Raw genomic sequence first — 27,991 nt, 5'->3', positions numbered from 1 at the left:
CGGTTCGTTGTGACGTATTTAACCTTGGTTCGAGCGACTCGATTTGGACGGCACATGTTGTGTCAACACATCGCGACGCCATCGTCTTTCGAGCCGTCGGCGTTGGCCGGCGAACAAAAAACACCACCGGAAACGCAACACGGAGAATATGATACGTAATAAGGAGTAACGTAACGACACTCACCGAGTTGGACGTACATCTTCGGCCTGATGTTTTCCTGCCATGCAGCGAAGACGAGGGTGACGGTGGCGACAACGCACCAGCAGGATAACACGGGGTGCATCCTCGTTTCCAAGATGGTACGCCTCATCTTCTCTCGGATGGTTCGAACGACGCCGAAAACGTGCCAGGATTCGTAGTCTCCTCCGTGGATCACGCAAAGGAGAAAGAACCTCGGTAACTCACGAATACCGCACCAACCACCGGCACTCTTTACTCCCCGTTAAGCACAGGCTCCGACGTAACAACGGAAGGAGAAAGGACGTGTTTCTATCACTCTCTTTTTCCTCCCTTTCTCTCCACTCACTGCAGCAAAACGTGCGAGGGTGCCGCAGTCACGTGCAGCGTGCTCCTCGTCGTTGTCGCAGTCGTTGTCCTCCAGCTCTGTTCACGCATGTTTCCTTGCGGACGGCCGTCTTCCTGATCGCGCACATTCACGAGATCGAACGCGGCGTGCCTGCACGCACCTCGACGACGTATCCGAAAATCGGCCGGCGATCGAAAAGGGACGAGGAGAGATTATGTGAGGGGAGAAAAGCGGACGAGCGACAGAGAAAAAGAAAGAGACACAGAGTGAGAAAGATAGAATGAGAGAGAGAGAGAGAGGGGAGGGAGAGAGAGAGAGAGAGGGGAAAGAGAGAGAAGAGACGCGTGCGTGTACGCGTGTAAGCGAAAGAGACGCAGGCAACGACGAATCGGCGCACGAACGCAACGTAGATATAATACGCGATCGTATGCGTCTATCCCGATACACCGTGCGATCAGTGATGTCGAAACGCACCGCGAAACGATCCGATACTCACGACGGTCGGCGTCACACTGACACCGCGCAACGCCACGACAGGTGACACGCGCCCCCCACTACACACGAAGCCCCTCTCGGGTAGAATCGGCCGGTTGTACGCGCAGCCGCGTCGATAGTGCTGCGCTCGTTCTCTCCTCTACTCCGGATCGCATGTGCGTGGCTACGCGCCGCTACAGCACGCACACGTACCTCTTACGCACGTGGTGGGTAGGAGTAAGAGCCGCCAGAGAGAATAGGGGGCAGTGGATGGAAAAAGGGGAAGGAAATCGAGGGGAGATAGAGGCATACAGGAGACACCGGGCAAGCGCCGATTTTCAACCCCACCACCCCCGCGACACGATCACGCCGTCGTTCTTGTCGACGTCCTCGTCGTCGTCGTCGTCGTTGTCGTCGACGTCGTCGTCGTCGTCGTCGTCGTCGTCACCGCCGCCGCCGCCGCCGCCGCCGTAGTCGTCCTTGTTGGTATCTCGTCGACGCTACTACAGCGCCGCCAATCTGTAATGAGAAAAAGAAAAACTGGGGCTCGTTATTTGTTCGGAGATTCGACGATGCTGTGTCCAAAAAACGCCTCCGACGACCGATAAGCGCGACATGCATCGATTAAGCGGAGAATGAGCGTTTAATGCTAATGTATTCCAAAGGTTCGTCTATCCGTCCCTCCGGCACATAGATTGTTTTCCTTTCTTCGCGATAACGTTATCGTTGGTTGCTGAACCTGTTATAATTATTTCAAGGCTCGGATGCTCGGAACTCGAGTAAATTTACTCTAATATACGATATACGCGGAAACGGCCATTTAAATTATTACACCGTTACACGTTCTTTCTCGCCAGATTCCTCGGTATTATTTCTTGACCTGAATTTCAGCAGGAACGTTTGCGCCAGCACGAATTTTATCACGCTTTATTTGCTCGAGGGTGCTGAGAGGGCGTAATAAACGCGTGGCTAACGATCACCTCGTTACGTGGTCCGCGTACACCGAGTTTCGCGGATATTCGTGAAAAGATGGCCACCCGTCGCGTCGGGAAACATCAAAACGTCGTGTTTATTTAATAAAGGTTCTCATCGAAGCTCCTACTATGTGCGGAGTGCGAATCATTTCCACCGATGCCTTTCTTCTTGCCCTTCCCCCCTCCCCTTTTCCCTTTCATCCTCCCTTTCCACTTCCTTTCTTCCTTTATTTCTTTTCCCCCTCCCTCCCTCCCTCTCTTCCTTCCTTCCTTTCATTCTTTCTGTCTTTCTTCTCGTCTCTTTATTTCGTATTATCTACGTACGTAGATATTCCGGCAAATTAAAATTATTTAACCCGAAAACTATAATTCGCTTCTGTATAAAGGGTATTTGAATAGCTTTGTTTCTCTGTCAAATAAATAACACAAACGGGATTAATTTCGTATAATTCTTAGATACAGGGATATTCACGGGAAATTATCAACGAACCAATAAACCGAACTTGATCGAACGATTGTTGCGCGTTTAAATAAAACTACGGAAAAGAGATTCGGCGATACCGTGACAACAATACTCAGGAAAATTCGCGTCGAGTTTTTCGTGGCGAGCATACCAGCGGCTCGATAACGACGTTACCCCAACACCGATGGACGTTCGGCAAATTTTCCGTATACGTAGTTATCTGTATGCGGCAGTCGTTGCAACGTCGACGACGTTGACGGTGTTCATTAATTTGCTGAATTAAAAGTAGCAGGGCGTACATCGAACCCCTAATTCCTACGTTCGTGATTGGTCGTATGTATAGCAGGGAGTGCATCGTGGCCAGAGTTTGATGCGTTTGGCGAGACCATCCCTCTACACGTATGTATAGTACGTACGGTGGCTCGCTACGTGCGCGCCTTTAAACGTTATTCGGTTGGAACGGTCAGCGATGCGAGAGAATAATGGACAATGACCAATGAAATATTAATAAAAACAAAAAGGAGGGCGAAGCTTTTGCTGACAGCAGAATAACCGTAACGACTTCTCGTTATAGTCTCCGAGCATATTTTTCGAAAACAGATAATCTGGCTCTACGTCTAAAACTAGGAACATTGTTTGTATCTCGTTGCTTTTAGCTCGAACGTTTCGCAATTAATGCGATTTATCGCTGTGTGTCTCAATGAAAATACGATTATCGATAGCGCAACGAAACTGCCACGATAGTTATTCGTTCGATAACGCGACAAATTGTCGCTCCGCAAACCAGCTGTAAAATATCCATCGATATCGAGCAATCACTTTCGATTCGTCGCCGAAAGAACAATCTCGCAGACAAGTTCGACAACGTGTCGTTGAATTGTTTGTCCGCCAACTGGAAAACACAAAGCTCACTTTACATGCCAAGTCGAAGGAGCTTTCATCCTTTCCGATTCTTACTTAAAAGCCATACACGCTGTGTATAGACACGATCAAAGGCAACAGAAGGAGGACCCGTTTCCCGAAGAGGTACGAAAGGGTGAGTGTAAAGATCTCGTGCGGAGGAACGGAAGAGTCGAAGGGTGCGAAAGACACTAGCAAAATCGTCCCTCGGGATCGACTCTGTCCAAGTCCACTATCTTTTGCTTAATGTTACACAGTTCACGTTTTCTAGGTGGAAAACGTCGGTAGCAATGCTCGTCGCACGGATGCTGAAACACAAGGGAGGAAATGGATCGATATTCGACCAGCTGAAGATATACAATCTCTGTAGAAAGAGATACGTCAACTACGGACAAAATATTATTTTCGCTGCAGAAATTCTTTATCGAATAGAAATTTTCGCAAGCCTCGACTTCCCCACGATGATACGTCCACTCTGTTAAAAAAACGGACGTACGATACATTCCGATTACGACGCGATCGTTGCTACTAACGATAAGAAACAACGGAGCTTCGCTAGGACCGATTTTTCAGCGAAGTAAGTTCCCTCATCGCGCGCATTTCCATTTACTATCGGACAAGCAGGGGTTAAGCGCGTTTCACCGGTGGCATAGGGAATGTAGGTTAAAAAAATAAAAACCCATAAAACCGTCCCGCGGGAGTGCTTGCCAACGATTCGATTTTTGGCGGAGCGACCAGCGACGAGAGGAGAGCGGAAGAAAGAGTAGCAGCAGTCTGTCCGTGTTCCCAGAAAAAGAAAGGCTACCGAGAGAAGAAGAGGACGAAAAGGGATCGATAGCCGTACAACGGGGAAAATCCCGATGGAAAACGCGTGGAAAACGCGGATACGTTGCTCTGGCACTCGTCACGAAGGGTGAGAGAGAAAGAGCGAAGAGAGAGAAAGAGAGAGAGAGAGAGAGGCAGAGGGCAAAAGTCGCGGCAGCAGCCAGTCGAGCGATCGAAGGGCGTGGAACAAAACCCAATTAAGTCCGTCGAAGTCCAACTTCCGTCAGGCCGTTACATGGAAAACATTTTCTGGGTGAAACTGGTTAGGCCATTTAAGCTGAGTTCGCGTATCGCACGGAACTGCTACCGTTTCTGAATGCTTGCTTAAAAAAAGAACAAAATGAGCACGGAAAACAAAAATTTGCTCGCGGGTTAGGCTCGTTCGAATTTAGTTCCCATACGTCTCAGGAATCGCGAATTCACCGCGAAAAGTAGGTCGAGAAGACAAAAAATGTATTGTTTCGATCGGAACACCGATATAAAAGTTTACCGGTATTAAATCAGTATTAAAGTCGGGACTTTTCCTCGTGCGAATATCGAAATCACTCTTCGATGTAATAATATTTCAATTATCGATCATTATTCAAAAATATCCGACGATGTTACGAGAACTTACGGGGTTCGTATTAATTCGCTTGTGAAACGAATTATAAACGTTTTAAATTTAACGAAATCTATTTAAACGACAGAAAATATACGAGCGCGTTAAAGAACATAAATTACGTAAACTTTGCACGATGTTGTTTAAAACCGGTGGCCGAGAGTAACAGAAATTGCGTATAAAACTGAAATCCTTTAAGCTAAGACGTATCGGTGACCTATAGGATAGATGCTGCCCGTGAGATATATACGCTCGTTACAGAAACGTGGTCGTGTTTGACCGCACAAACGCAAAAGTAATCTCCCATGTCACCTGTCGCTCTTCGGCAAAATACTTGATGAATCTCCGCGACGCGGAGGCGTTTTTATCGACGTTATCCTCGGGGGATCCGAGTTAGGTATTCCTCTCGCGGCTCTTTTTCAGGCCTGTCCCTCGTCACTCTGCTTCAAGGATTCGACCTTCGATTAAAAGGTTTCGATTCAAAGTGCTCCACCACCAGACTGGAATTGATATCACACCGTGGAATCGATACCGCGGCGAGACAAGAAATTGAAGACTATAACGAACCATGGGAAATGCGCTGCCTGTCTTTGCTCGACAACGAAAGTTAAGAAGCCAACTGTCGTAAACTTCTGTAATATCGTACTCGCAGCGGTCGTTCCATTTACCTCTAGCGATATTTTCGTTTGTAATTTTTTAACAGAGGATAAACTAGATGCGCCTCTCGATCGCGAGACTCGCGACGCAAAGTCTTTTCGAGACTTTCGAGGAGAAGTGAAAACTGGTAGTCGGCGTGAACTGGGCGCAACTTCGATTTAAAAACTCAAACAACTTTGACCTAGAACGGAACTGCCTCGTTACCAGGCGATTAATTCAGAACGACTTAATTAGTGTATCTTCGCGTCGAGCGCTTGCCGACACATTCGTGCATGCTGATTAGGTGGAAGCAGAGAACTTTGTGAAAAAAGTTTTTTAATCTATTACAAGCCGGCACGAAAGGATCTTCTCCTTCTTCGTTGCTGTATTTCAATCTGTTTCTGTCGTGACTGGAAAAGCGTTTCGCGATCGGCCGCGTATCAACTTTTCTGTTGCGTCGATTCGATAAATCTCCATTATGATACTACGTCAGAAGCTGAAATCACAAAGCGGCAAAAGCGCACCTAAAACGTGAGCTCGACGAGAGTTATGCGCCATGTACTATATGTATAGTATACGCGATTGCAGAGATCGCCCTCGGAATAGTTGCTCTTCTGAGATTAGCGCGCTCGCTAATTAGCACGGGTATTACAGATTCGGGGAACTCGAATTGATCAGGTTCGTTTTATCGACGTCGTCCCGTAAACACGTCAACGAGGCTAGTTCCGCTAAATTGGATCCTGTCCTGCTTAAATTCGCTCGATTCGCGCTACCCTTCCCGGATAAAGAAAAATAAACGAGGTAATAATCAAGCTGTGCGCTGCCCGTATATTCTTCCCTCGACTCTACTCGCTACTGTCCTTATTTTAACCGTCGAATAATTAATTCGCCTTTTTTGTTGGTCCCTCATCCTCGTAATGCCTAAATTCTTTATTAACAGCGTAAAAGCCAAAAATGAAGATAGATCATGGAAAAAAGTAACATCTTTTTTCCGCTCCAACTCGCTACAAGATGAACTATAAAGCGTTGTCGTTGCATAAAATATGAACTTCGATATAGAGATAAAAATAAAATACGTTTTACAGGGATGAATCGAGGAAGAAGATCGGTCGAGTCGTTGCACGATGTTCGAGAGATTTTTATCGGCGTGTTCTATAGCGAGAGAGAAAGCAATTTATAGCTTGATTAGCGAGTTCGAGCGAAGTATCTAACTTATCTTGTGGAGCGTGCAACGAAACTCTTCGAGAAGATGTGAAACACGGTAATGAGGCAGACCGCGCGAAATCCATAAAACAGTTCTGCTACGACGAAGAAAGGAAAAGCTTTTGCAAGTGATAGCGTATGAATGACTCGAATTCGTGCACGAGTTATGCTTGTACGAAGTTCGCGCCAACTTTTATGTTTGCGCGTGTCGTGACGTACAAGCGCGACGTACAGCGAAAGAAAGAAAAGGAGGAGAGAACAGAGGGAGAAGAAGGGTGGAAAGGACGAGCATGATTTGTGAGACAGGACAATTTCCGCTCGCGGAAACGTGTAACGCACGAGGAACTTCTCTAAGAGTTTCAAGAGAGATGGAGAGATAGACACAGGAGAAAAGATCGACGAAAGACTAGAAGAGAGAAGTTGCAGAGACGCAATCGACGAGACGAAGGATGGAGGACGAAGACGAAAACGAAGAAGAAGAAAAAGAAGAAGGAGAAGAAGAAAAAGAAGTAGAAAAGAAAGGGGAAGAAAAACAGGCTGGGCCCCACAACGTTCTCTTCGAGAAGGGAAAAAGAGCGCGCCTTAAAATTCCGAGAAATGGGTTAAGGAAACTCCTCGAATTCGCGGAATATAAATCATTTCCGATGGCAGTAATTCGATTCTCGCGCATCTTCGAATCCCTCACTGATGCTTCTTCTTTTTGTCCTATTGCTCGGGAATCCGGCGGAATTACGAGCTGCCCTAAACCCCGACCAGAAGCAGATTCCAGTGATTTATAAAAATTTCATGAAAATCGTCACGACCTATTTCCACTATTTGAAATATTCAAGAAAATCGTCCCGCGTTCACCGATTCGGCGAGGTAATTACGCGGCGGGGAAAAAATTCTCCCAACCGCGATAAAGTGGCGATAAATAGAGATCCGCGAGATCTCTAAATATCAGATGTCGTTATAACGTTACGACGGTATTATATAAAATTATATCTACGGACACCTGGTAACCGAGGATTTTGAGAGCGGACGTCAAAATCGAGATTCGACGAACTTTGAACTCTGAATATCGATTTGTCCCAGTGACTTCCAAATGTCTTCGGAACGACGGCAGAAGTGAAAGGAATTGGAAAAGAGCAAGAGAAACGGAATGGAAGAGCGGGGGGAACAGAGGGCAAATGGAGAAGGGAGAGACTGTCGGAAATTTCAATTTGCCGAGGGTGACAGAACGGCTCGCGACGGCATTGCACGATGGCATGCGAAATTCGTAACCGCACTTTTCACTCTACGTGTTCGGGGAAAAAATCGTAACCACCGCGTGGCACGGTACAAGATACGGCTATCCACGGTGTTGGATGCGCACACATACATCTCCGTGAACCAAGTATCGGTTGACTTCCGTTACGCCGAGTCCAAACTTCGTTACATCGTTTCCGAGTTCCAACGGTGCTCCTGGATTTCTACTCGATTTCTCTCCGTCTCTCTCCCTCTCTCACGGTGTTCACCCCTATCGCACACCCTCGTCTTCGCATTCCCCTTTCACGCGATCGACTTTCCATTCGCCAAGAGAAAGAATGTTTCCTCCGCGACGCCGTTTCGCCATACGGGGTTAGGACGAAGGGAGTGGGAGAGACAGAGGGTGTGGAGGAGGAATTGAATTTTACCTCGATACGCTGGAATGATGATTTGCGCGTGCAAATCCGTTTACGACGATTACAATGGCCCCTGGTAACAGATACGCGAGAACAAAAGGTAACTCATATAAAAACAAAACTCGGTACAGTCTACAATCCGGACGATGGATGGTCGATCCAACGGCCAAGTTAAAAATCATGCTCGTTTTCTTGCTCGGAAAAATTCCCTCCGATACAATCGCGGCTATCGTTAGTTCTTTGATTTCAAACGATACAACGATCCTGCAGATCGTATCGTATATTTTACACTTTATCCGAATAACGAAGGATTTTTTTTTTTTTTTTTTTAGAAAATTCCAGATCGGATCAAATGAGTATTCGTCCGTGTGTATCGCATTTATTAATTTGCCGAATGTTACTTAAACGTAGCTGGATCGAAATGCTCGTACGGATCGTTAAAAGATACATCGGAACCGAGGAAATGGTTGCTTCCCGAAGAAGCTTTTTCGACTTTACGACCGTTGAAAGATTGCAACTATGCGATGCAGGGTGAATTAACGCAGAATAAATCTTGCCACGTGAATAGGAAAATGAAAATTAACGGGCGTGAACGTTGGATACATGTCAAGATGGATATGAAAGTTAGCAGACATCGCGAGGCGATTAGTCTGCCAGTCGTCGCGTCACCTTGGTCTATAAAAGAACGAAGAAGGGTCCTTGGAAAAAGTCTGTCGGGCGGGCCCTGTACGTCGGTTACCACGCGAACGAAACACTCAAACTCTTCACTTCCGGTAACCTCGTGATAAAAATACACCTTCCTATCGGCAAAGAAGGGAAGCCGTGATTTGCACTTGTAAACAAGCGTAGCTATATCGTTCGCAGCTTGCACGAGTTAAAAGCTTTACGATTCACGCGAATTCCTCTAAAATGCATATAATCTATGATCGGTAAACGGAAAGAAACTTTTTTCTTTGCGGTAGAAGCACGCTTTTATTGGTATTCTTTGGAAAGTCTAAGTCTTTTAATAGATCCACCATCTCGGTATTTCACTCGTTTACGAGCTAAGGGAAACTTGCCAGTCGTATTTGCGCAAAGGAAAAGATTTAAGAAAAATTTGCTTTTACCCTGATCGTATTTGACGCGAAAGCTAGGAAGGACCGTCTTCGGAAAAGTTGAAGGAACATCCGCGAAGCTATCTTTTATTTTTAAGGGAGATCACAGCTCCTAATAAACAGCGAAGGTTTCTCCGGATCTCCGCCCGTGAATCGAAACTTCCTGCCAACAGCAGACATTTTTTCATGTTCTATGTCGGTAACAGCCGACACGAAAAAAAAAAAGAAAGAAAGTTTTCGTCTTGAATCAGTTCAAGGATAAAAATAGAGCCCCGAACGAGCCACGTTGTCGACCAGAAACTTGTAAGAGGGTCGTGTAAAAGCGTTACGCATCAATTTTTATGAAACTTGGCGCGTAGATGAAACAGTAAAATATTTTCTACGCGCGTCGTTAATAATTGACAAATATTGGAACAGGCTTCGCAACTTTGTCCGCTACCGTTATCTTGAAACGCGAATTCGATAAGCTTAACCGTGCGAAAGAAAATGAATTAGGTAAAATCGGACGAACAAACCGCGCTCCGTTTTAATAGAAAAATCTGCCGTTAACGGCTCGACCATCGAAAAACGTTCATCGCGAATCGATGCCCTCGACGAACGTATCGATAAATGCGTGCGAACGGAACGTCGTTTGCCGTCGAATTACGCGTGTAACCTATATATGGGAACGTGTATCGCGAATTCGCGGATGCAGGAAGATTTATATCGGTCTATCTGCAGGTAATAAAAGCACGGACCGAGTATCAAACTTCGATTGGACCGATCAAGTAGGCAGCAGAGGGGAGCGGACGCAGACACAGGGTGGAGGTAGTGGTGGATCATCGTCAATGACAAATTGACAGGGTCGAAAATCGACGTACACGTTAGATGCTGCGTATAGACGCAGCTCAAATGTATCGCCAAGACCTGATTTCACGATACGGAATGAAAAATTTGAAGGCAAAAATCTATGACGCGAAACGCTGGAATAAATGCAAATGTCTCATCGACTTTTCTCCGTCTCTTTTTCTCTCTATATGCAGCTATTTGCTAGCAAACAGCCAACAAAGAGGGAGAGAATGCAAACATTTTTTAATATCACCGCGGGATAAAGTTGACTACGAACATGGAAACATGTTTGGCAAACATTTGAGGAACGCAAACGTACCGTAACGAGAAACGTGACAAACCATTACGAACAACTATACCTTAAATTGGCAACGAGACAAAGAAACGTTGAAAATTTCGGTGAAAAGAAACGAAGGCGGAAAAATTAAATTAGAAAATAGTTTTTATCGCTGTCGAGAAGTCGCACAGACGATTTCCCGATTGCGCCCGGCATATTTTCTCTTTTTCGCTATTTATATAAAATTTCATGTAAATAAAAACACGGTATCGAAGAGAGAGAGAGGCAAAATTAGTCCGAAACTTTCTTAAACGTATGGAAAGTCAAATCGAGACACCACCCTCGTCGTCTCTCTCTCTCTCTCTCTCTCTCTTTCCTTTTTTCTCATTTCCTCCCCTCCTTCGTCGTCTCTGTTGCTCGCATTCGCTATGTTTCCACAACTATTTACGAACCTTCGAAGCACTTCGCTCGAATTAACTGGAAACACGCCTCGAGTGCTGCGAGAAAAAGTTGCGAAGAAAATCCCGATGCATCCGCAACACGTTAGACTGTAAAGTGGCATACTTTACAGACATCGCGCGAGGAAAGTAGCTCTTTCTTCTCGCGCCAAACAAATTTTTATGAAACTCCAAGAGAGATTTTCCAGGCCGAAAACGGTTGAAAGGAGCGCCGTTAATACAGTCTACAGCCACGAGAGCGAATACGAAAACGAAACTACGCGCGGCTAACTACCGCAAGTCCCGGCAGCTAGATCGAACGAAGACGCAAGTTCTTCTAGAAATACGCGTCACGGCCTCTCCCACGGAAGGAACGTTAACGTCCGCTCTGCCGAGTCACAGCGTGGAAAAAGGGCGTAGGGAATATTAGTGGAGGGTAAGAAAAGTGCACGGGACTGTGAGTCATCGAGCACCACATGCGCGATTGGTGGCACAGCTTACACAGATGCGACCAGAAAGGAGCGAGATATTTGTCTACGATACGCGGTTAGCCATATACCCGACCAGCCTGTGTCACATTATCCGGCGTATACGGCGTGTCAGGGCAAAAGTCACAGGAATCAAAAGTCTAATTGCGCGTATCGATACCAGATGTTCGCATCGCTACACTCCCAAGAATGCCATTACGCGTTGTATACACGCGACGAAAAAAGATTTCGCTGTAAAAATAAATCAAAGGCGAACGCCCGTAAAGAAGATATATCGAGATTAGCGCGAGCCAGTAAAAGAACACGCGTGGAATTTCCGTGCAAATTCGCAACAGCCAGAGCACGCGTGTCTGCTTCGGGGCATAAGTCCGATATACCCGTCCGGCGGTCGCGTGACGCCAAGATCAGGCGCAATGGAGCATCTTCGAAATTTCTTAACGATGAATTATTCATTCGATCGGGAACGATTCGACGAGGAATAAAATTCTTCGATGCGGGAAGATCGTCCCCCGAGCGCGGAAAAATTGATTCCGCGGCGGCCCTGGCGCCACCGCACACGGGTTCCGACGTCGCCTTCGTGGTTGCGGAGTTTGGCTTTCTCGACCGAAGATGGGACGGGAACGACGTTACAAAGGGCCCCGCGACAGACGGTAGGCGCGGCCCGATGAAACCGAAAGAGAAAACCTCGAGCGCGGCAAGAAGACAATCGAAGAGAGGAGAAGGACGCGTCACGACGAGCAGAAGAGAAAGGGAAACGCAGGCCAAGAGGCTGCAAAGCCGTGGGTAAGCCGATATAAGCAGAGTCAATTTCCAGCGAGTGTTCGAGCAGGAGGAAAGGATTTTGCTTGCACGACGACAAAAAGGCAATATTCCGTTCAGGGCCGGGCACGAAGCTGTAGTCAGAGAAAGAGGGATACGGAGCGCGAACCAAAGAGGAAGAATCGCGCGAGAAGCACTACCTTTGTTCTTCGAGACTTACCTAGATACTTTTCAATAAAGTTACTTGGCACCAACCACCGTACCGCCGTCAAAACTTCTCACTCCACGAGCGAATCGACCGAGGAAACGGTGGACCGTCTTCGAGCATAACGACCGATCGGTTCTGCGATTTCAGCTGGAGCAGAAATATTTTCAGGAACGCCGTAGAGGAATACGACTGCGTATCCCGCGTTATAGTTATACCCGATTTCGTATTCTTTGGATATCCGTGCCAAGTATCGCGCGTGACTATCGAAAACCGTGGCAAGTCGTTGTATCTTGCCGACGCAACAACGCACCGTTCGGATATTTGAAACTTTAATCCGACCACCAAACTTCCAGACGATGCTTGGAATTCGAAAAACAGATCGCAGATACGTAGCGTTCTAAGGGCGAATCGGTCAGCGATAGAGTTTCTTCGGCTTCTTCTCGCGGCCGTGAATTATCACGAAATACAACATTTAAAACATCTCGGCAGACGAGCGAAACGCGCTTCACAATCTAAGATCGTGGCGATATATCAGAGCATCGACGATGTGGCTGACATCGACCGTTCTCGTATTTCCTCGCGGAAGGCGTTGAATATTTAAAAATTGTAATCCACCGGTGGAAACGCTGGCACGATGCCGACGCTCTCGGGGTAGCCAGCTCAAAAATCGAATACTCGCTAGAGTGAAATACCGTGAAGCGGTCGCTAACGAGAAACACCGGAAACATCGAGCCACGACTCGAGGCAAAATCGCGGAAGATTATCTCGACGTTAGGATGCCAACGATACCATCCGACAGCAAAGCGACGATTCCATTTTGATCGCAACGCTTCAAACTCCGAGTCGCAGCGTTACCGGTCAAGGTTCGATGCACGATCGAGTCGGAGCCTGAAACGGTCATCGCCGGACAACGGGATCTACCGTAAATGGGTGGTAGAATGGTTTCAAAGGATTACACGAATTTTGTGACGTCAGGACGCGATCGTTGCTCGAAACTCGACGGTGCGCACAACTCTCTCGTTGTTCCTCAATTTCGATGTTTGCCGTGAAAAGCGGGACGCGCTTCGAAAAATTCATCGCCGAGGAATACCGTGCCATTGTTGTGCGAACATGGGCGAAACCTAATTTATCACGAAACGTCGTATAAAATGTAATTTATCCGAGAAGATCATTGCGATATTAGAATATCGAGGGAACGCAGCTGAGATCGATCACGTATATAAACGTGCTCGCGTCGAAAGTAGAGGAAGAGCAAGGGCGAGAGAGAGAGAGAGAGAGAGAGAGAGAGAAGGAGAGATAAAGAGGGGGCAGAGGCGCCTGGTATTCTCAGCAAAAACGATGCATTGTTGAATATTTAAAAATTCTAATATGAAAAGCCTCGACGTATCGGCGATGTTTTCAGCATCGTTCGACGAACCGATCTCGTCGGCGGACGAGAAAGAGGAAGGAAGCATAGGCGTTTCGGTTTTCAGCAGGCATCGAGGATGGAAATACGAGCGGCCCTCTTGTAAATGCAACCTCGGTAGAGAAGGAGCGTGGGGAAAAGGGAGAGAGACGAAGAGGCTACCTTGTTGCAGCACGATGTGCAGATGCACTCGGCTAACACCGTGCACCGCGCCCTCATTCAATGCATGGCATACCGGTTGCATCGACTTTTCTGTCTGATTTTTGCCCGCTGCTTAACTCTTTCGAGTCTTTTCAATATCTTTTGCCAGCGCCGTTCCGCTGCGCCTTGTATTTGCCGAGCTTAATACATACCTATCTTTTTCTCTGTTGCGCGATTTTAATCCTTTTAGTTCCGAACGATATCGCATAATGACGTGGCTGTTGGCTCTGACAGCCAGCTAATCCCTACTGGTCACGTATAATTAGTGAAATTAAACGTGGCCAGCGTATCGGCCCGACAGGGTGGAAGGGTTAATTACACGGCGTTAATTTTTCGTTCGATACCGAACGAGATGAATGATACGCGTCGTACCGAACGGTGTCGGCAATATGGGAAATTCGACTAATTTTTACTTTTAATCGTCTATCGAATACCGCGTGTCCGCTGACTTTCCATCGATTCTTCGTTATTTATATCGCGGATTTTACAGGCACGCGCGCTTACGACATTACCGAATAAAACGGTCTCCAGTTTACCGTTTCATATTCGAGGAAACATCGCGTCGCAGCCGGCGTCCCATATTTCACAAAAGTGTGTTTCGATGTTTCCCTTCCTGATAGGAATTTCTCGCGCCGTGCCGCGCCGCGCCACGCTGGCTAAAGTGACCCCCGAAGATGCACCGCGACGCGACATAGCGACGGCCCATCCTCTTCCTTTACATCCAAACTAACGAGCAAAACGCGTCCCGAGATCGTAAAACGAAAGAAACCATCGGAACTTTTTTTCCTGTACCTTTTTCCGCGCTTATTGTTAGTATCCAGTTACGAGTATGGAAAATAAAATTCCAACGGTCGACTTCGTATCGCGCGTTCGACATTCTCCAATTCTCGAGGATATTTCCAGTTGAAACGTAAGACATCGAGCAAGAGGCGGCATTCGAAGGCTTGCGTGTGCAAGATGGAGACGCGAAGTCGAAGAGCGTATTCCCCTTCCCCAAGCAGCAAAGAAGAGTACAGACGATAGAAAAAGAAAAAAAAAAAAAGAGAGAGGAGTAGCGTTTCACGAATCTCCATTGCAACGTCTCTTGATCCAAAGAGAAGCCTGCCAACTGGGCAAAGTAGCTCGTTGTCCCGTGATGCGAAGGGTGAGACGTCCCGACGACAAGGCGCCCGCGCTCGCGCATCCGACATACGATCTTCGACGACGTATACGCGAATAAATTGCACGCGATATAACGACCAAGCTGCAGACCGTGCAGAGGCAATAAACATACAAATCTATTAGCCCGACGGTTACTTGGTTGCGGCCAAACTTTCGTAGCGTGGATTTATGTGGAAACGCGTTATACCCGCGATCGACTTCACTTTGCGATCTTGCTGGCGCGAAAATGCGCAAGTTGTGTCGCCTAGCAGGTATCGAGACGCGTAAAACAAACTGAAATCGCGACATCGGAAGATAGCGACGCGGAGAGCGTCCTGGTTGCCGATCAAACGCGTAGCGTTCCGAGATATTCGATTACAACGAAAGCGGGCTGCTGCGAGCAAAAACACTGGAAACGGAATTAAAGGCAGTTTGGTGCCAGAAGGGGAAAACACCCTGGAGGAAATAGCGCGTGCGAAACAACTAAAGTAGTTACGAGATTTTCGATGGCGCATAGCCAATTTTCGTCGCGACAAAATGTGTTCCTGTTAAATTAGTTTTTGCAGCGTGTGCGCGGCACTTGTACGGAAATGGCGCGCACCGAAGACGAGGCCGGGAACAAGGACGCGAATAAGAACGAGAACGGGAAGGACCGCACGTAACGTTCGAATACACGCAATTTCTTTCGCGTGAGTGCGCCTCATTCGTTACCTATGCATCCACCAAGGGAAAGGCATGGCAGTCACGAGGAAAAAAAAGAAACTCCGAGGAAGCCCATCGTGCAGCGAACCCAGCCGATGGAATCTTTCCGGCAACCGTAGGTCGGTTCAGGCGTTCCGTGGTACGAAACACGAACAGAACTCCGTACACGTGTACAGGAAGAATCGCACGCGCCGCCCACCCCTCGCCCCTATTTAAGCACCATCGTCTTTTCAGGCGTTAACTCGGTATTTAACCTAAATTGCCCGAACGCAGATTCATAGGGAGCGCGTGTAAGTAACGTCGAAGGCACGCGTGTTACGATTTGCACGGGTCACGAGCCACGGGGATAAGTTAGCGGGGTTAGTAGCGCGGTAAGTACAAAGTGCACGGGATACACGTGCCGTATCGAACTCGAGCGTCGCACCGCCACCCCTAGAAACTTATTCGTACAAATCTTCTTACTTTGGATTTCCGAGTTTCTCCCCGTCCACGGATAAGTTCTTTTTTCGAGTACACCCCACAGCGTGATTCTCGCAACGCCATCGAACCGTCCGTCTGCCACGTAATGTCGACTCGTACCCGCGTTAATCCACTGCGATGTGCGGCCATTTTTCACGTTCAAGCGTGTAGCACGCGTGCCATCGAGAAACACATAACGGAGCTGTATGCATCGTAGTTTCATTCAGTCTGCAGAGTGGCTATGCGCATAGAGGCAAGAGATTCAAAGCTATTCCGCGTGAAGCTAAGTGCTGGCTAAGCATTTCTCTACACAGCGAATACACGGAATAATGTCAACTGGCGAGCGGAGGAAGGGGGAGAGTCGAAGCCGAGAAGGAAGCAGAAAACCGCGTCACCGAGAGATAGAAGCGGAGGAAAATAGAAGAAGTCGACGGGGCGCCAACGATAGGACGATTTCTTTTTTCATAAAGCTTCACACTGCTCGACGGGATAAGACTCCTAGCTTTGGCGCTAACGCGAAATGAATGGCGGCACGGATAACGGGCGGAGATTATATTATGCATCGTTAAGTACGAAGATAACAAAAATAGCGGAGGAGGAACGAGTTCCGTCGAGGCGAGTTTAATTTGATCGCTTCTTAAGCGTTCGCGCAAATTTCACGTAGGTTAACGCGAAAGCTTTGGAATGGTACGTCCACGGAAGGGGGGGGGGCACGTGTGTTTCTTCCCATGTAAAAGTCAAGGCGATTCAGATAAACAGCGTCGAAGAAGACGACTAAACGATGAAACGAATTTCGGCGGAGACGGTTGTCGCGGCGAAAGTACATCGCACGCTGGTGGAAGTTGTATCGCGACGCGATAAAATTATTCCAGAGAAACTAACAAACCGGAAGAGAGAAAGGTAAGAGGGGAAGAGCAACAGCGAAAGAAGATTCCGCGAGCGTCGCGAGCTAGCGAGTCTGGAAACGATAAATATATCGCTAGTCGCGTGCATACATCTAACTCGTTGCGTCTCGTTCACGGTGACGCACATCTCGCGCAAAACGCAAGAAGTAATTACGGGAAACGTTAGCGCAAAAGAGCAAGCGGACGGAAGAACGGAATATATTACAACTAAGCGCACAAGGAGGGAAAAAACATGGGGGTGAATAGGCCTCGAAGCGTACTCACCGTGCCACCGATCATTTGCACGAACCTGTACGGGTATCTCTTTACATAATTTCTCTAACGATAACATATAGTAATTAGTCGTACAGCGACGAGCATTTGAAGGTTCAACGAGCTCCGAACGAGTTTTCAAGAGGAGAAGGAAAACCGGGAAAACTCCGTTCGCCCGATCTCTTTTTCCTCTTTGCGCGATGCGGCGCGACTTTGTCGTTACTTGAAGTACGTTGCAATTTTTACGCGCAATCTCGGTACGCTCGAGAAACGATGAAAAATCGAAAGCCGCGTAAATATGGGCTCCGACAGGCTTTATTGGTAAGCTTGCGTACGCGATCGTCGTTATACAGGCGGAGAATAAAGCCATAACCGTAATCGCGTGTTTAGAATTTGATGGCTATAGGTAGCATATTTATGAAGTACGAGGCAGGACTAAAGTTCCGATTACCACGCATGCATATGGGTCAACTGTACGTAATCCCTGATGCAGAAATTCATCGTACACAATATACATAGGTGCACGTCGTACGCTTGTATATACGCCACGCGTGAATTTCAATAACATATACGCGCAAGGTTTTGTATAGAGAAACGAGGTCAAAGAGAACCGCTCTGATCGATCGAATTATCGCAGCAAGAAACTTTCTCGTTAATTGCATGAAGAAACAAGTAGATTCGTTATATCTCGAAAGAAAACGTGAAACGTTCGAATAGCGCGCCGGTTACTATGTTAAACACACGTGGAGTAATAAGTTCTCGTACTATATACATATATCGTATCGCGTTTTCCTAACTTTGTAGTTTAGTCACACAGGACTTAAAACTGGCATTCTCAGATTTCTAGAGCATGACCCTTAAAACCCTAGGAATTTCAAGGTTGTTTTCATTCAAGGACATTCAGAAATTTGTCCGTCGTGTTTTCATTCACGAAAGCGTCCCTTTCCTTCCGACCTGCGGTCATCTTCTCCTCTTTTTATCACATTTGTTTTCTCTACGCTTCAACTGTTCCTTTATTGGCGAAACTCTTTTTCGCTTCTGTCGCTGAAATTCCGTTTTTAATTTTGTTCGGGATTTGGAATGGCCATCTGTTTACGACTCGAGCAGCACATCTGCCTTTTTGGGAAAGTCCGAATTTCCTTCCTCTCAAGTTGTAATTCTTACGATACAGACCTCATCAAGAACCTAAGTGTCCGTTGGGTCCGCTCTAAAGTAAACATCTGGTATCAATCAGCAACATCAGAGGATATACGCGCACGAGGGTACGCAATTACAAGATTGGAAGGAATAGATTGCCATCCCATAAAAAACACGATAAGAAAGAAAACCCTGGGGACGGAAAATTAAAGTATAAGGACCAGGCGAAGCTTCTTCAAGGAATCTTAAACCAGTTTTCATCATTGCGTCAGACTCCTCGTGTTATACTAAACAGTGCACATAAAGCAATTATACATAGCATTACTCGGCATCTTTAATCCACTTCCACCTTGAGCGTTAATAGCGTTCACGGTTCGCGATATCAACCGATCAGTCGCAACTTGGACTGAGCAGTCGCAACAAATTTCTCTTGTTTTTCGTTGCTAGAGTTGCTCGTTCTTTGGAAGTCCCTCGACGCTAAAATTCGATGGAGAAGCAACGTAAATATATAGGGCCAAGTCCCGACAAATACGTGCAACTCCATTGTTCGTGGAGATTCGAGACGGACGTTGTTCACGGACCCATTAGAGAACTCCTTAGAAACGTTTACAGGACTCACGTAGTCGACGATGATGGTTTTGAAGTAAATGATCGTTAGTGACCATGCTGATCGGAACGATACCATTGACCGAACAGCGTTCGCAGCAGGTAATTTGGCGAAGGCGTGGCAATTGGTTAGTTCAGCTTCTAACATCTCGACTCTTGTAAAAATCGAACAGGTAGAAAAAGATTTGAGATACGAATTGTACCTTGTCTCGCGATGGTTAACCTGAACTAACATCCGTTTGCCCACAGGTTTATCTCTCCTGTCGATCTGATTATTCGATACTAATGTCGAACTTCCGCACGTTCGCGGAGAGACGCGATCTCGAAGAACCGCGCCAACGAGAGTCGTAAATTCTCGTTACTATTTGAATAACCGACGCCACGAATCGTTCGATGCCTTATTTCTTGTGGGATAATAAGGGTAGTTGATTGAAGATAACACTGATATTAACAGATTATTATATATGTCGGAGAAGAGTCAGGAATAGGGTTTCCTAGGCGTTTGATAGACCTCCCTTGGAGTTGGGCATCGTTGTGTTATAACGAAGATACGGCCTGGTACTACGAGTATGAACACTACCGATTCGATGATCAATAGCGGTGGTTGGGCACTCGCGATGCTAGTGACGTTGGTCTTAGGTTCGATAACGAATCCACGGTCAACGGGATGATAGATATACTTGCTCTAACTCAAAGTGTAATACTCACAGATCGTAAGGCGCTACTCTTCGTCGATAAGATCGCAAGAAAAAACGACTTTTCGTCCCAATGATGCCACAAAGGAAAACTATGATGGGGTGTCTAAGGACACGCGATCATCGGATTCGTCGAGTATAGCCCTCGTTCCGAAAGTAAGGGAAATTGACGTCGCTGTCAATTGGTCAATTTGGGACAAAGACTGCCTGTCCGTTTGAAAAATCTTAATTACCAAAAAAAACCAGAATTTATAGCGGGTCCTCGGACTAACTGAACTTGTGCTGTGTAAGTGCCTCAACATCTGGTATTCATTGTCCGAAGGAATCGTTGAAATGTTTTACTGTCAAGTACCTCTATGGGTCTTTCTTTTAACGAGGGCCATACTATCACTCCACACCTTTGTTAGACGAAGCGTCCGTCCCGTTGACCGCGGCTACGTTCGGCGACTGATGGTCGCCTTGAGCCCAAGTTTATTATCACAAATCGCAAACAAGTACAATTGGGCAGAATGACGGCAACTTGTTTAATTAAAAATGTAAACTTTAATTACAATTAAAGCTCCGGTGTCCTTTCATCTCCGACATATATTTGAACGATCCAACAACTTCAGTGTGATACAAGAGTGAGTATGTGATGTGACAACTACGAACGAGTACGACCTGAGACTCCTTTCGTGCTGACGATGATGACGTATGTGTTCAACTTGTAGGTTCTTGCTGGACTTCTGAATCTTGATGTCCCTTGCACTGGCCTTCGACTGGTTCTTGATTTAGACTGACTGAGATTTGACTGTTCTGCTGATGTGAGAACAAGTTTAGAGGGATGACGTGATTAAGACTCGATATAGACTGGATATAGACTGCCTTGTCGCTCCTATGTTATTACGGAAGAAAGCTCGGTGTGGGTGTGCCCTTTGCACGAAGAACGCGGATTCGTTGTTCACACTTCTCGTTAGGAAAAGTGAGGATAACGATCCGCGATGTCGATTAGTCATGACTCACGTTAATGCCTGAAGGTACGTGAAGAAAGCCTCCTACCAACGTAGCTCGTGGGTGACCTTGTTCGTGGGAAAAACCAGGGAAAACCTCCTAATGTCGAATCGTGAAAAATTCTATACATCGCGTTAAACGAAGAGGTAAAGCCAGATAGATAGATAGATAGATAGATAGATAGTTTTGGCTAAATATTGATCGCGTCCGGATACAATGCTACCGTAATTCGACGAACAAAATTAACGAAGCGATTGAATGGATACAGAATAATCCTAACAGCGACGCAACGTGTGCCAGTCCAGATAAAGACCGGATCCTTTCTCGTTGACTGGCAGAAGGGAAGCCTTCACGGTGATTAAGTCGCGTCCGAAAGTACAGCAACGCTGCCGTTGCTATTCGAAGGGGCCAAGGGGAAAGCCAGAGTGGAGAAGACCGAAATATCGACGAAATCGGTGCTACCCCGACGTCTGCATGAATGCTTAACGCATTCGGTTTATCTCGCTCTTTCCGTTCGTTGCTTCCTGCGTTCCGGTCCTCGCTTTTACCAGCCTCTCCCCTGTACCTTTCCCTTAACACGAAACGTTTGGGAACATCGTTTACACCGCACGCTTTCCTCGATTTTCAGCAACAAGCTACAAACACCTTGATTCTGCCTCGGCACATTATATATTTGAAAAGTTGCGCAGTATTTCGTAAACGATACACGAGTAAAAATATATCCTCGTTTACTCGAAAATATCCGGAAACAGAGATCCGGCCAAGTCTCGACGAAAATCGTTTGGTATTCTTGGTCGAAAGTCTCTTCCAATATTCTCGAGCAGAACACTTCATCGATTTTTCCCTAGTGCACGGAAACGAGCTGTAAATTCACCGGGTATCATGATGCACGATCTAAGAACGCGATAAATCCTGTTACCAGCACCGTGACTTTTCGTTTCTGCTCGTGTCGCGCCTTCGTAGCATGCATTTTGGTCCTTCCCATATGGATTCTTTAAATTCTTTAAAGCACCGCCACCGGTGTCCTTCGTCGTTCCGGTTTATACGGACGAAACGCAGCGGCGTTGTCTTACCTTTCTGCGTTTCTTCAAAAAAATGCGCGAGTCCGGTTCTGCCAGTAACATCAACGCGCTACTACCATCGGGCGCTGACAATTACACGTGCCCTTCTGTCGTTGCAAGTGTCTACAATTTCTCATATGAAAGAATTTTTTCTACTATTTCGCGAGAAACTGTAATTGCACGAAGCAGAATTTACAGGTGCGCGCAGACCGATTTGCCCGTTTCGACTCGACGCCCTACGCGCGTCTACAAATAAGTTAAACCGATAACGGGGCGGAGCTTTCGCGAGCCGCGGCTTCTCGGTATGCATATTCCTCGATTTTCTCCGAGATACTTCGACGAAGTCTTCGACGTTGTGTAAATCGGCGTTTGTTTGCGTGCAACAACCAGTGCACCCTTTCGTTACTCGTCGTTTCTTTCTTTCCGTTTCCCATCCGACGGTGTGTCTTTCGTTTCATGCAAAGTTCCACGGTCGTAACTTCGTTTGTACGCGGAGAAGCAAATGTTATTTACGAGGGAAGCCGTTTCTTCCTGGTGCTCTTAGTCGCAACGCCGACAGTGGCAACAGCGACGAAGTGACAGTCGACGACACAGCCCGACGAATCAGCGATTCTGATTGGAATTCCTTCTGTTCCAATCAAACTTCTATTTTCTACGGGGCTCTTGTCGCGCGACTATAATGGTAGCCAACAGCGACAAGGAAGAAAGACAGGAACGAGAGAAACACATGGTGGCGAGAATTAAACAAGAGACAAAAGGAAATTCGTGATACGCGGTGAAAATTATACAGCGGTTCGATTTCCAACGAATCGTCGTAAAATGAGATCGGATCGTTGGCTAAAAAGATGTTTCGCAAGACGATGGTCGTGGAACGATTCGAAAGTGCGTCGGACGCCTTAACGATACACTGTGCTTGGAAACTCGACAAAGGCAGGTACAGCGACGCAGAGGGACGGATGGAAAATCTGGTAGAGGGTTCATCGAGTTCGATCGTTTGCGGCGACCGATTGGAAGAAAACAACGAGCGTCGAATCAGAGGGAAGCTATCACGATCTGCATACGCGCGACGATAGGCACACGAGATATCCGCATTGCGGTTACACGAGCTTTTTAACACTTTGTGCCTGTGCACACGCGAGTGTGTACGATACGCACCACCGCAGCCAGTAAACATCAAACTTGTGTGCCGGTGACTGCCTGTGGGTGTCGTCCTATGCAAGCACAAAAGCGAGACAGGGACAGGGAGGCGAATGGATGAGGACGACGATTACGCCCGGAGAGAGAAGCGGAGAAAGAGGAAGGAGGATGGGAAGAGGGGTTGGCAGTAAGCAGAGGGGTTGACTGAGAGAGCAAGCGAGGGCGGTGTATTTGCGAGAGAAGGAGAGGTCAAAACACGATATTAGGTTTGGACCTGGTCTATGTATGTATACACATATGTACCCACGGTGGAAGATCGCGGTACTAAACGCGTGCGGAACGCTCGGTACGCCCCTGGAATTGCATCCATTTTCGAGAGAGACCTCAGTCTCCACTGATAAGCTATACACACGCGTCTACATTGCCACGGAGTAATATATAGGCGAGGTGAGATGTCGGGATGCATGCGCGATCCCGTGAAAGTCGTAGTCGAGCCGATTCACGAGCAGCTTTCAGACTGCCACCAGGCAACACCGTGATGCGAGTATTTGCTCCTACGATAGCACGGACCGACCTATCGACGGAAAACAGCAGCGGAGTTTGTCCGCGCCACTATTTTCGCTGATCATCTCCGACACTTGGTCAAATTTATCGCGCACCTTAGAAATTCTATGCACACTCGCATTTCGCGATTCCGAAGCTGTACCAACGGCACCGCTTCCGGCTCGCACGTTCTACAAACGCGATCGAAAATTCCTACCTAACAATACCATATGTATATCTTTTTTTCACGTCTGGTACACAATACGCGGAACGCGCTCGACGCAAAAACCGGGGCACAATTTCAAGAATTCTATTCGTTCGCCCGTCAACGTTCGACGACCGACGACTACCTGACTTTTCATTTAAAACAAAAACGAAAAAAAGCGGGGAGCGGGGTGAGGAAGGAGTGAAAAAAAAGGAAAACTATTAAAAAAAAAAAAAAAAAACGGAGGAAAAGGAGAAAAAAAGGTGAAATACGATGCAAATTCAGCTCTCTATATACCGCGGGGTTAATTTCGCACGGGCAGGGCGTCAGGATCCTGTCACAGCGAGGTCTATGGCCGCAAGATTGGCAAAAGGACGAGGGGAAAGGGGAACAAGAAAGCTTCGATTGATCGCGCAACCAAGAACGATCAGCTAGCGACGAAAACGACGTATCCCTGACCGGCCTTGAACGGGCGACTTTGATGGAACGACCAACACACTGGAGGCGCATCTTTCGCGATACGCTTTCGCTTCTTTTCGCTTCTCTCTTTCGTTCGCCCTCTAGCGAACAAAGTTTTTCTCGTGGCAAAAAGAATTTTATCCGGCAGCCGGTTAACGGCAGTTTTACGAATCGGCTTGCTGGGACACCGAATCGACCCGGCCCCGTGTGTCCCTGAATAGAACCGCTTTTTTACGAACCAACAAAATGGCTCTACGTCGAAACCCCGACTCTGGAAAAACTGTTATTGTCGCGATAAGTTTAGCTTTTTTAATACACCGCTTGTCCTTCTACCACGATATATATTGGTTGACTTTCCCACTTCCCGCCACCCCATTTGTTGTCTTCTTTCGGAAGCGACATTCTTTATTTCTATTTATCGTGTTTCGAATCTAAGACGCAAACAGACGTACTCGATCGGAGGTATTTGATCGCGAAACGTCGAGAACACGTGAAGGACGCGTCTAAAGCGGAAGGGACACAGCCGAGACGGTAATCCGATGGTTGGAGGGAGAAAAAATAAAACGAACGGTATTTCATCCCTTTAAACTCGACGGAACGTCGAAGAAACACGGAACAACCCTGCGAGGAAGAGATCGAGAACAAACGGCTTAAGGTGGCCACCCCCGTCGTCTCCCTGTTCCCCTTTGTCCGGGAAGATCGCGTTATCGGTCGACAAAATATTGTTATCGTGCCGTAGCGATGGTGAATCACTGATGCGAGAACCCGGCGCACAAAGGGTGCCGTGCAAAAGGAAAGTCGATAACGATTGACCGGTAAACGTATTGACGAGGAGCATCGACGCGAGGTCCAAAGCGAAACGGAACGAGAAATCGTGGCGAACACGAGACCAAATACGCTACGGCATTGCCACGCGAATCGTCAATCCAAACTTTCCACGTAATCCAAGTTAGACTACGATCGTACCTACGACTTTGACATGGAAAATCTATACGCGTCGAAACACCTAAATATTGTCCACGTGATTATCGCCAAAAATTCGTTCCCATCCGGTTCCTCCCCGGCCACAATTCGGTCCGTGTTTTCCCAGAGGATGATCCTGTAACCCCGTTTCCAGTTGGTATTGCGATAAATTAACGCGGTTAAAGAGACACCAAGTTACGTATACAATTATCGTAGACGACGTAACTGCCGAGGGAATCGGATGACACGTGTTTCGCTCGGTTAAATGGCGCAACCTCAAAACTAGATAACTCCGTGTCAATTTAGCGAACGTAAATAGATTGAAGGGATTCGTTGAATTTCAACCAAGTTTCCGAAGCACGTAAGAAACATACGATACTTGCGGAGCAATGACCGTAATCGTATTAACGTCGTCGACGATTGGCCGTACCTTAAAACTGACGAATCGAAAACTACCCCCGACTCGACCTCAAAGACGCGATACGAATAAACGCGGCGAGACAGCGGTGTACCCGAGTGTTTTGGAGCTTGTCCATGTAACAAATATACGGAAAAGCCATTTATCGAAGACACGTTTACAGTTTTCGAATAAAAAAAAAAAAAAAGAAAAAAGAGAAAAGAAGACTTTTAAGGGAACACTCGGATTCGTAAGCGAGCATTCGCAGATAACGAATGCAACATAACGAAGGTAGCGAACGAAGAGTGCGCGGAAAGGGAATTCACGTGTCTTTCCATTAATCTCTATCGGCACTGGTTGAAAACGGGTTGCACCACGGCTTGCGCCCAAAATCAATACGGCCCTGCGTGTAATCGCATTTCCCATTATTAAAGATGCTTGACTGGTATGTACAAATGCGATTGTTCCTGTAGTGTACCGCGTTGATAAATATTCCGAGAATGCGAGGAGAACCAACAATCACCGGATAACGACGTCGCTCGTGTCAGCTTGTACCGATGAACGACGGAGACGACGATGCTTTTGTTAGAGGCAAGCACGTAGCCTGCATTAGCGTTACACGACAACGGTTATAGTAGCTGACAGAATTCCAAGAAGTCAAGAATCGACGGTTGGTCGTTTCATCCTAGAGAAAAAATCTGTCCTCCCTACGTATATTATCGGGACTACGACAATGGCCGGAATTTTTGGATCCTGCGAATCGATTACAGATATACTTGGACACACGAACCGCGAGACCCTGTTAGGAGTTTAACGCACCTTCCACAATTTACCCATGCGTGGAGCGCCTCTATTTTCCCCCGTCTACATTTATCGTTTACCAACTAGGTACATTGCATAAAACACTTTGGTAATATTACGAGATAAAACAGATTTCACGGTTGGTAATTGTTCCTTTGATGCTCGACCTTTTTCTACCGTGCGGACACCGGCGTGTTCCCTTATATATTAATCGAGAACGCTTTTATCTCGTGACCACCGAGGATATAGCGTCACGAGGAAAGTTCATATTATGATCGTCGAAATGATTTGCAGCACAGTGTCAACGGTGTCGTCGACACTTTCGAGGTTTACGTGTGCTTCTGCGTGCGCATACAAATATTTGATGCACACGTACTTACGTGGCTTCGGACTGTCCGAAAATTCAATGCCCCCGTCCATACCGATACAGGGGAGAGATTTTAATCGCACCGCGAACCTAACGAATTTCGATCTCGATACGCCGTGTTACAGGGGTTTCTTATCGAAATTGTTTTCTAACTCGGGCTATGTTGATGAGTCACACGTCCCATGAATGAAAACTCTCTGACACGCTTCATTCTTACGTTATCCTCGTGCCGCTCGAAAATCATTCGGTTCGCCGGAAATGAACGTTCTAGAAATGATACGGATACGTGCTTTTTTTTCAAATTTCCGTTCGATAAAATGCGTATATCGCTTCGAGCGATAAAGCACGGAGAAAGAGAAATAATGGATGAAACACGCTCCGACTACATATTTGTATTGAAATTACAGACGTACACCATGCTTGTTACGGAGGGTAATGAACCCCGTTAGTTTGTATCGGTTTACAGAGAAAGAATCGACTGCTGAAATATACATATATCGGTGAAAGTAAGCAGTAGCGTTCATTGTACTCACCGCAATGCAGTGACCTCCACGCTTGTATCATGCAGAGCTTCCCTCCTTCGTCGCAGCGAGACTCGTGAAACAGGGGTTGAACAAGGGCTGCTGTTCGTGACAGGAACCACCGCATAACCAACAGTCACGTTTCTATCAGCACATCGGTTCGTAGAACGGTCACTTTCTACACCGCACCACACGCGTTCCTATCAAACCAACGAAAACAAACTACCGCTTACTTTGTAAAGAAACATCAGCAGCCGCAAGAAACGCGGAAACGGAAAGTTTTTCGAGCTTGCAGGGCCGCCGAATCGATGTGTGATATTACACTTCCCAGCTGTCTTTTTTGATTCTGCGGATGTGCCCGCCACTATCGCCATCTGACGACAACTCTTCCAACTATTCCGTTCACGAGCCGCCGCGAATATTCAAATGATTAACCAAAAATCGACGACCAAGTATTCCAATCTAGATACCTGTAAACGCGGTTATAAAAATAATATCGAAGTAGTTACGACACAAAATGTGATTATAGGGATATAATGAAACTATTATCTTTTACAATAGATTACGCAACATGGTATAATTTATTTGTATATATAGATTTATTTTTCCACAGCATTATTTAAGGACATAAGTTAGTTTGCAATCATAAGAATATATATATATGTATATATATATACATAAATATAAATATGTATATATATATATATA

General features: G+C 46.7%; 2 protein-coding genes across 3 annotated transcripts in view; both read right to left on the bottom strand.

The window, feature by feature from the left end:
• LOC117211504 (semaphorin-1A) overlaps positions 1–824 on the bottom strand; it is a 117,890-nt gene extending 117,066 nt beyond the window's left edge. Inside the window, exon 1 of one of the 2 annotated variants that reach the window (XM_033455454.1) lies at positions 185–824. In XM_033455454.1, coding sequence (XP_033311345.1) covers positions 185–311 — 127 coding nt within the window. In that variant the 5' untranslated portion in view covers positions 312–824. The remainder of the gene's footprint in view (positions 1–184) is intronic. The other variant, XM_033455453.1, reaches the window with a different exon arrangement.
• LOC117211513 (integumentary mucin C.1-like) lies at positions 517–27,842 on the bottom strand. Its single transcript, XM_033455476.1, has 2 exons — positions 27,296–27,842; positions 517–1,520 (listed from the first exon to the last, which is right to left on the bottom strand). The coding sequence occupies exons 1-2, from the start codon at positions 27,408–27,410 to the stop codon at positions 1,366–1,368; spliced, it is 270 nt and encodes an 89-aa protein (XP_033311367.1). The 5' UTR covers positions 27,411–27,842; the 3' UTR covers positions 517–1,365.
• Between the last annotated feature and the right edge of the window lie 149 nt (positions 27,843–27,991).

Source organism: Bombus bifarius, unplaced genomic scaffold, assembly GCF_011952205.1.
Source record: "Bombus bifarius isolate JDL3187 unplaced genomic scaffold, Bbif_JDL3187 scf7180000008239, whole genome shotgun sequence".
In the NCBI taxonomy this organism is placed as follows: Eukaryota; Metazoa; Arthropoda; class Insecta; order Hymenoptera; family Apidae; genus Bombus; species Bombus bifarius.
The sequence above is the reverse complement of the archived record's forward strand: the minus strand, read 5'-3'. Positions and strand labels throughout refer to the sequence as shown.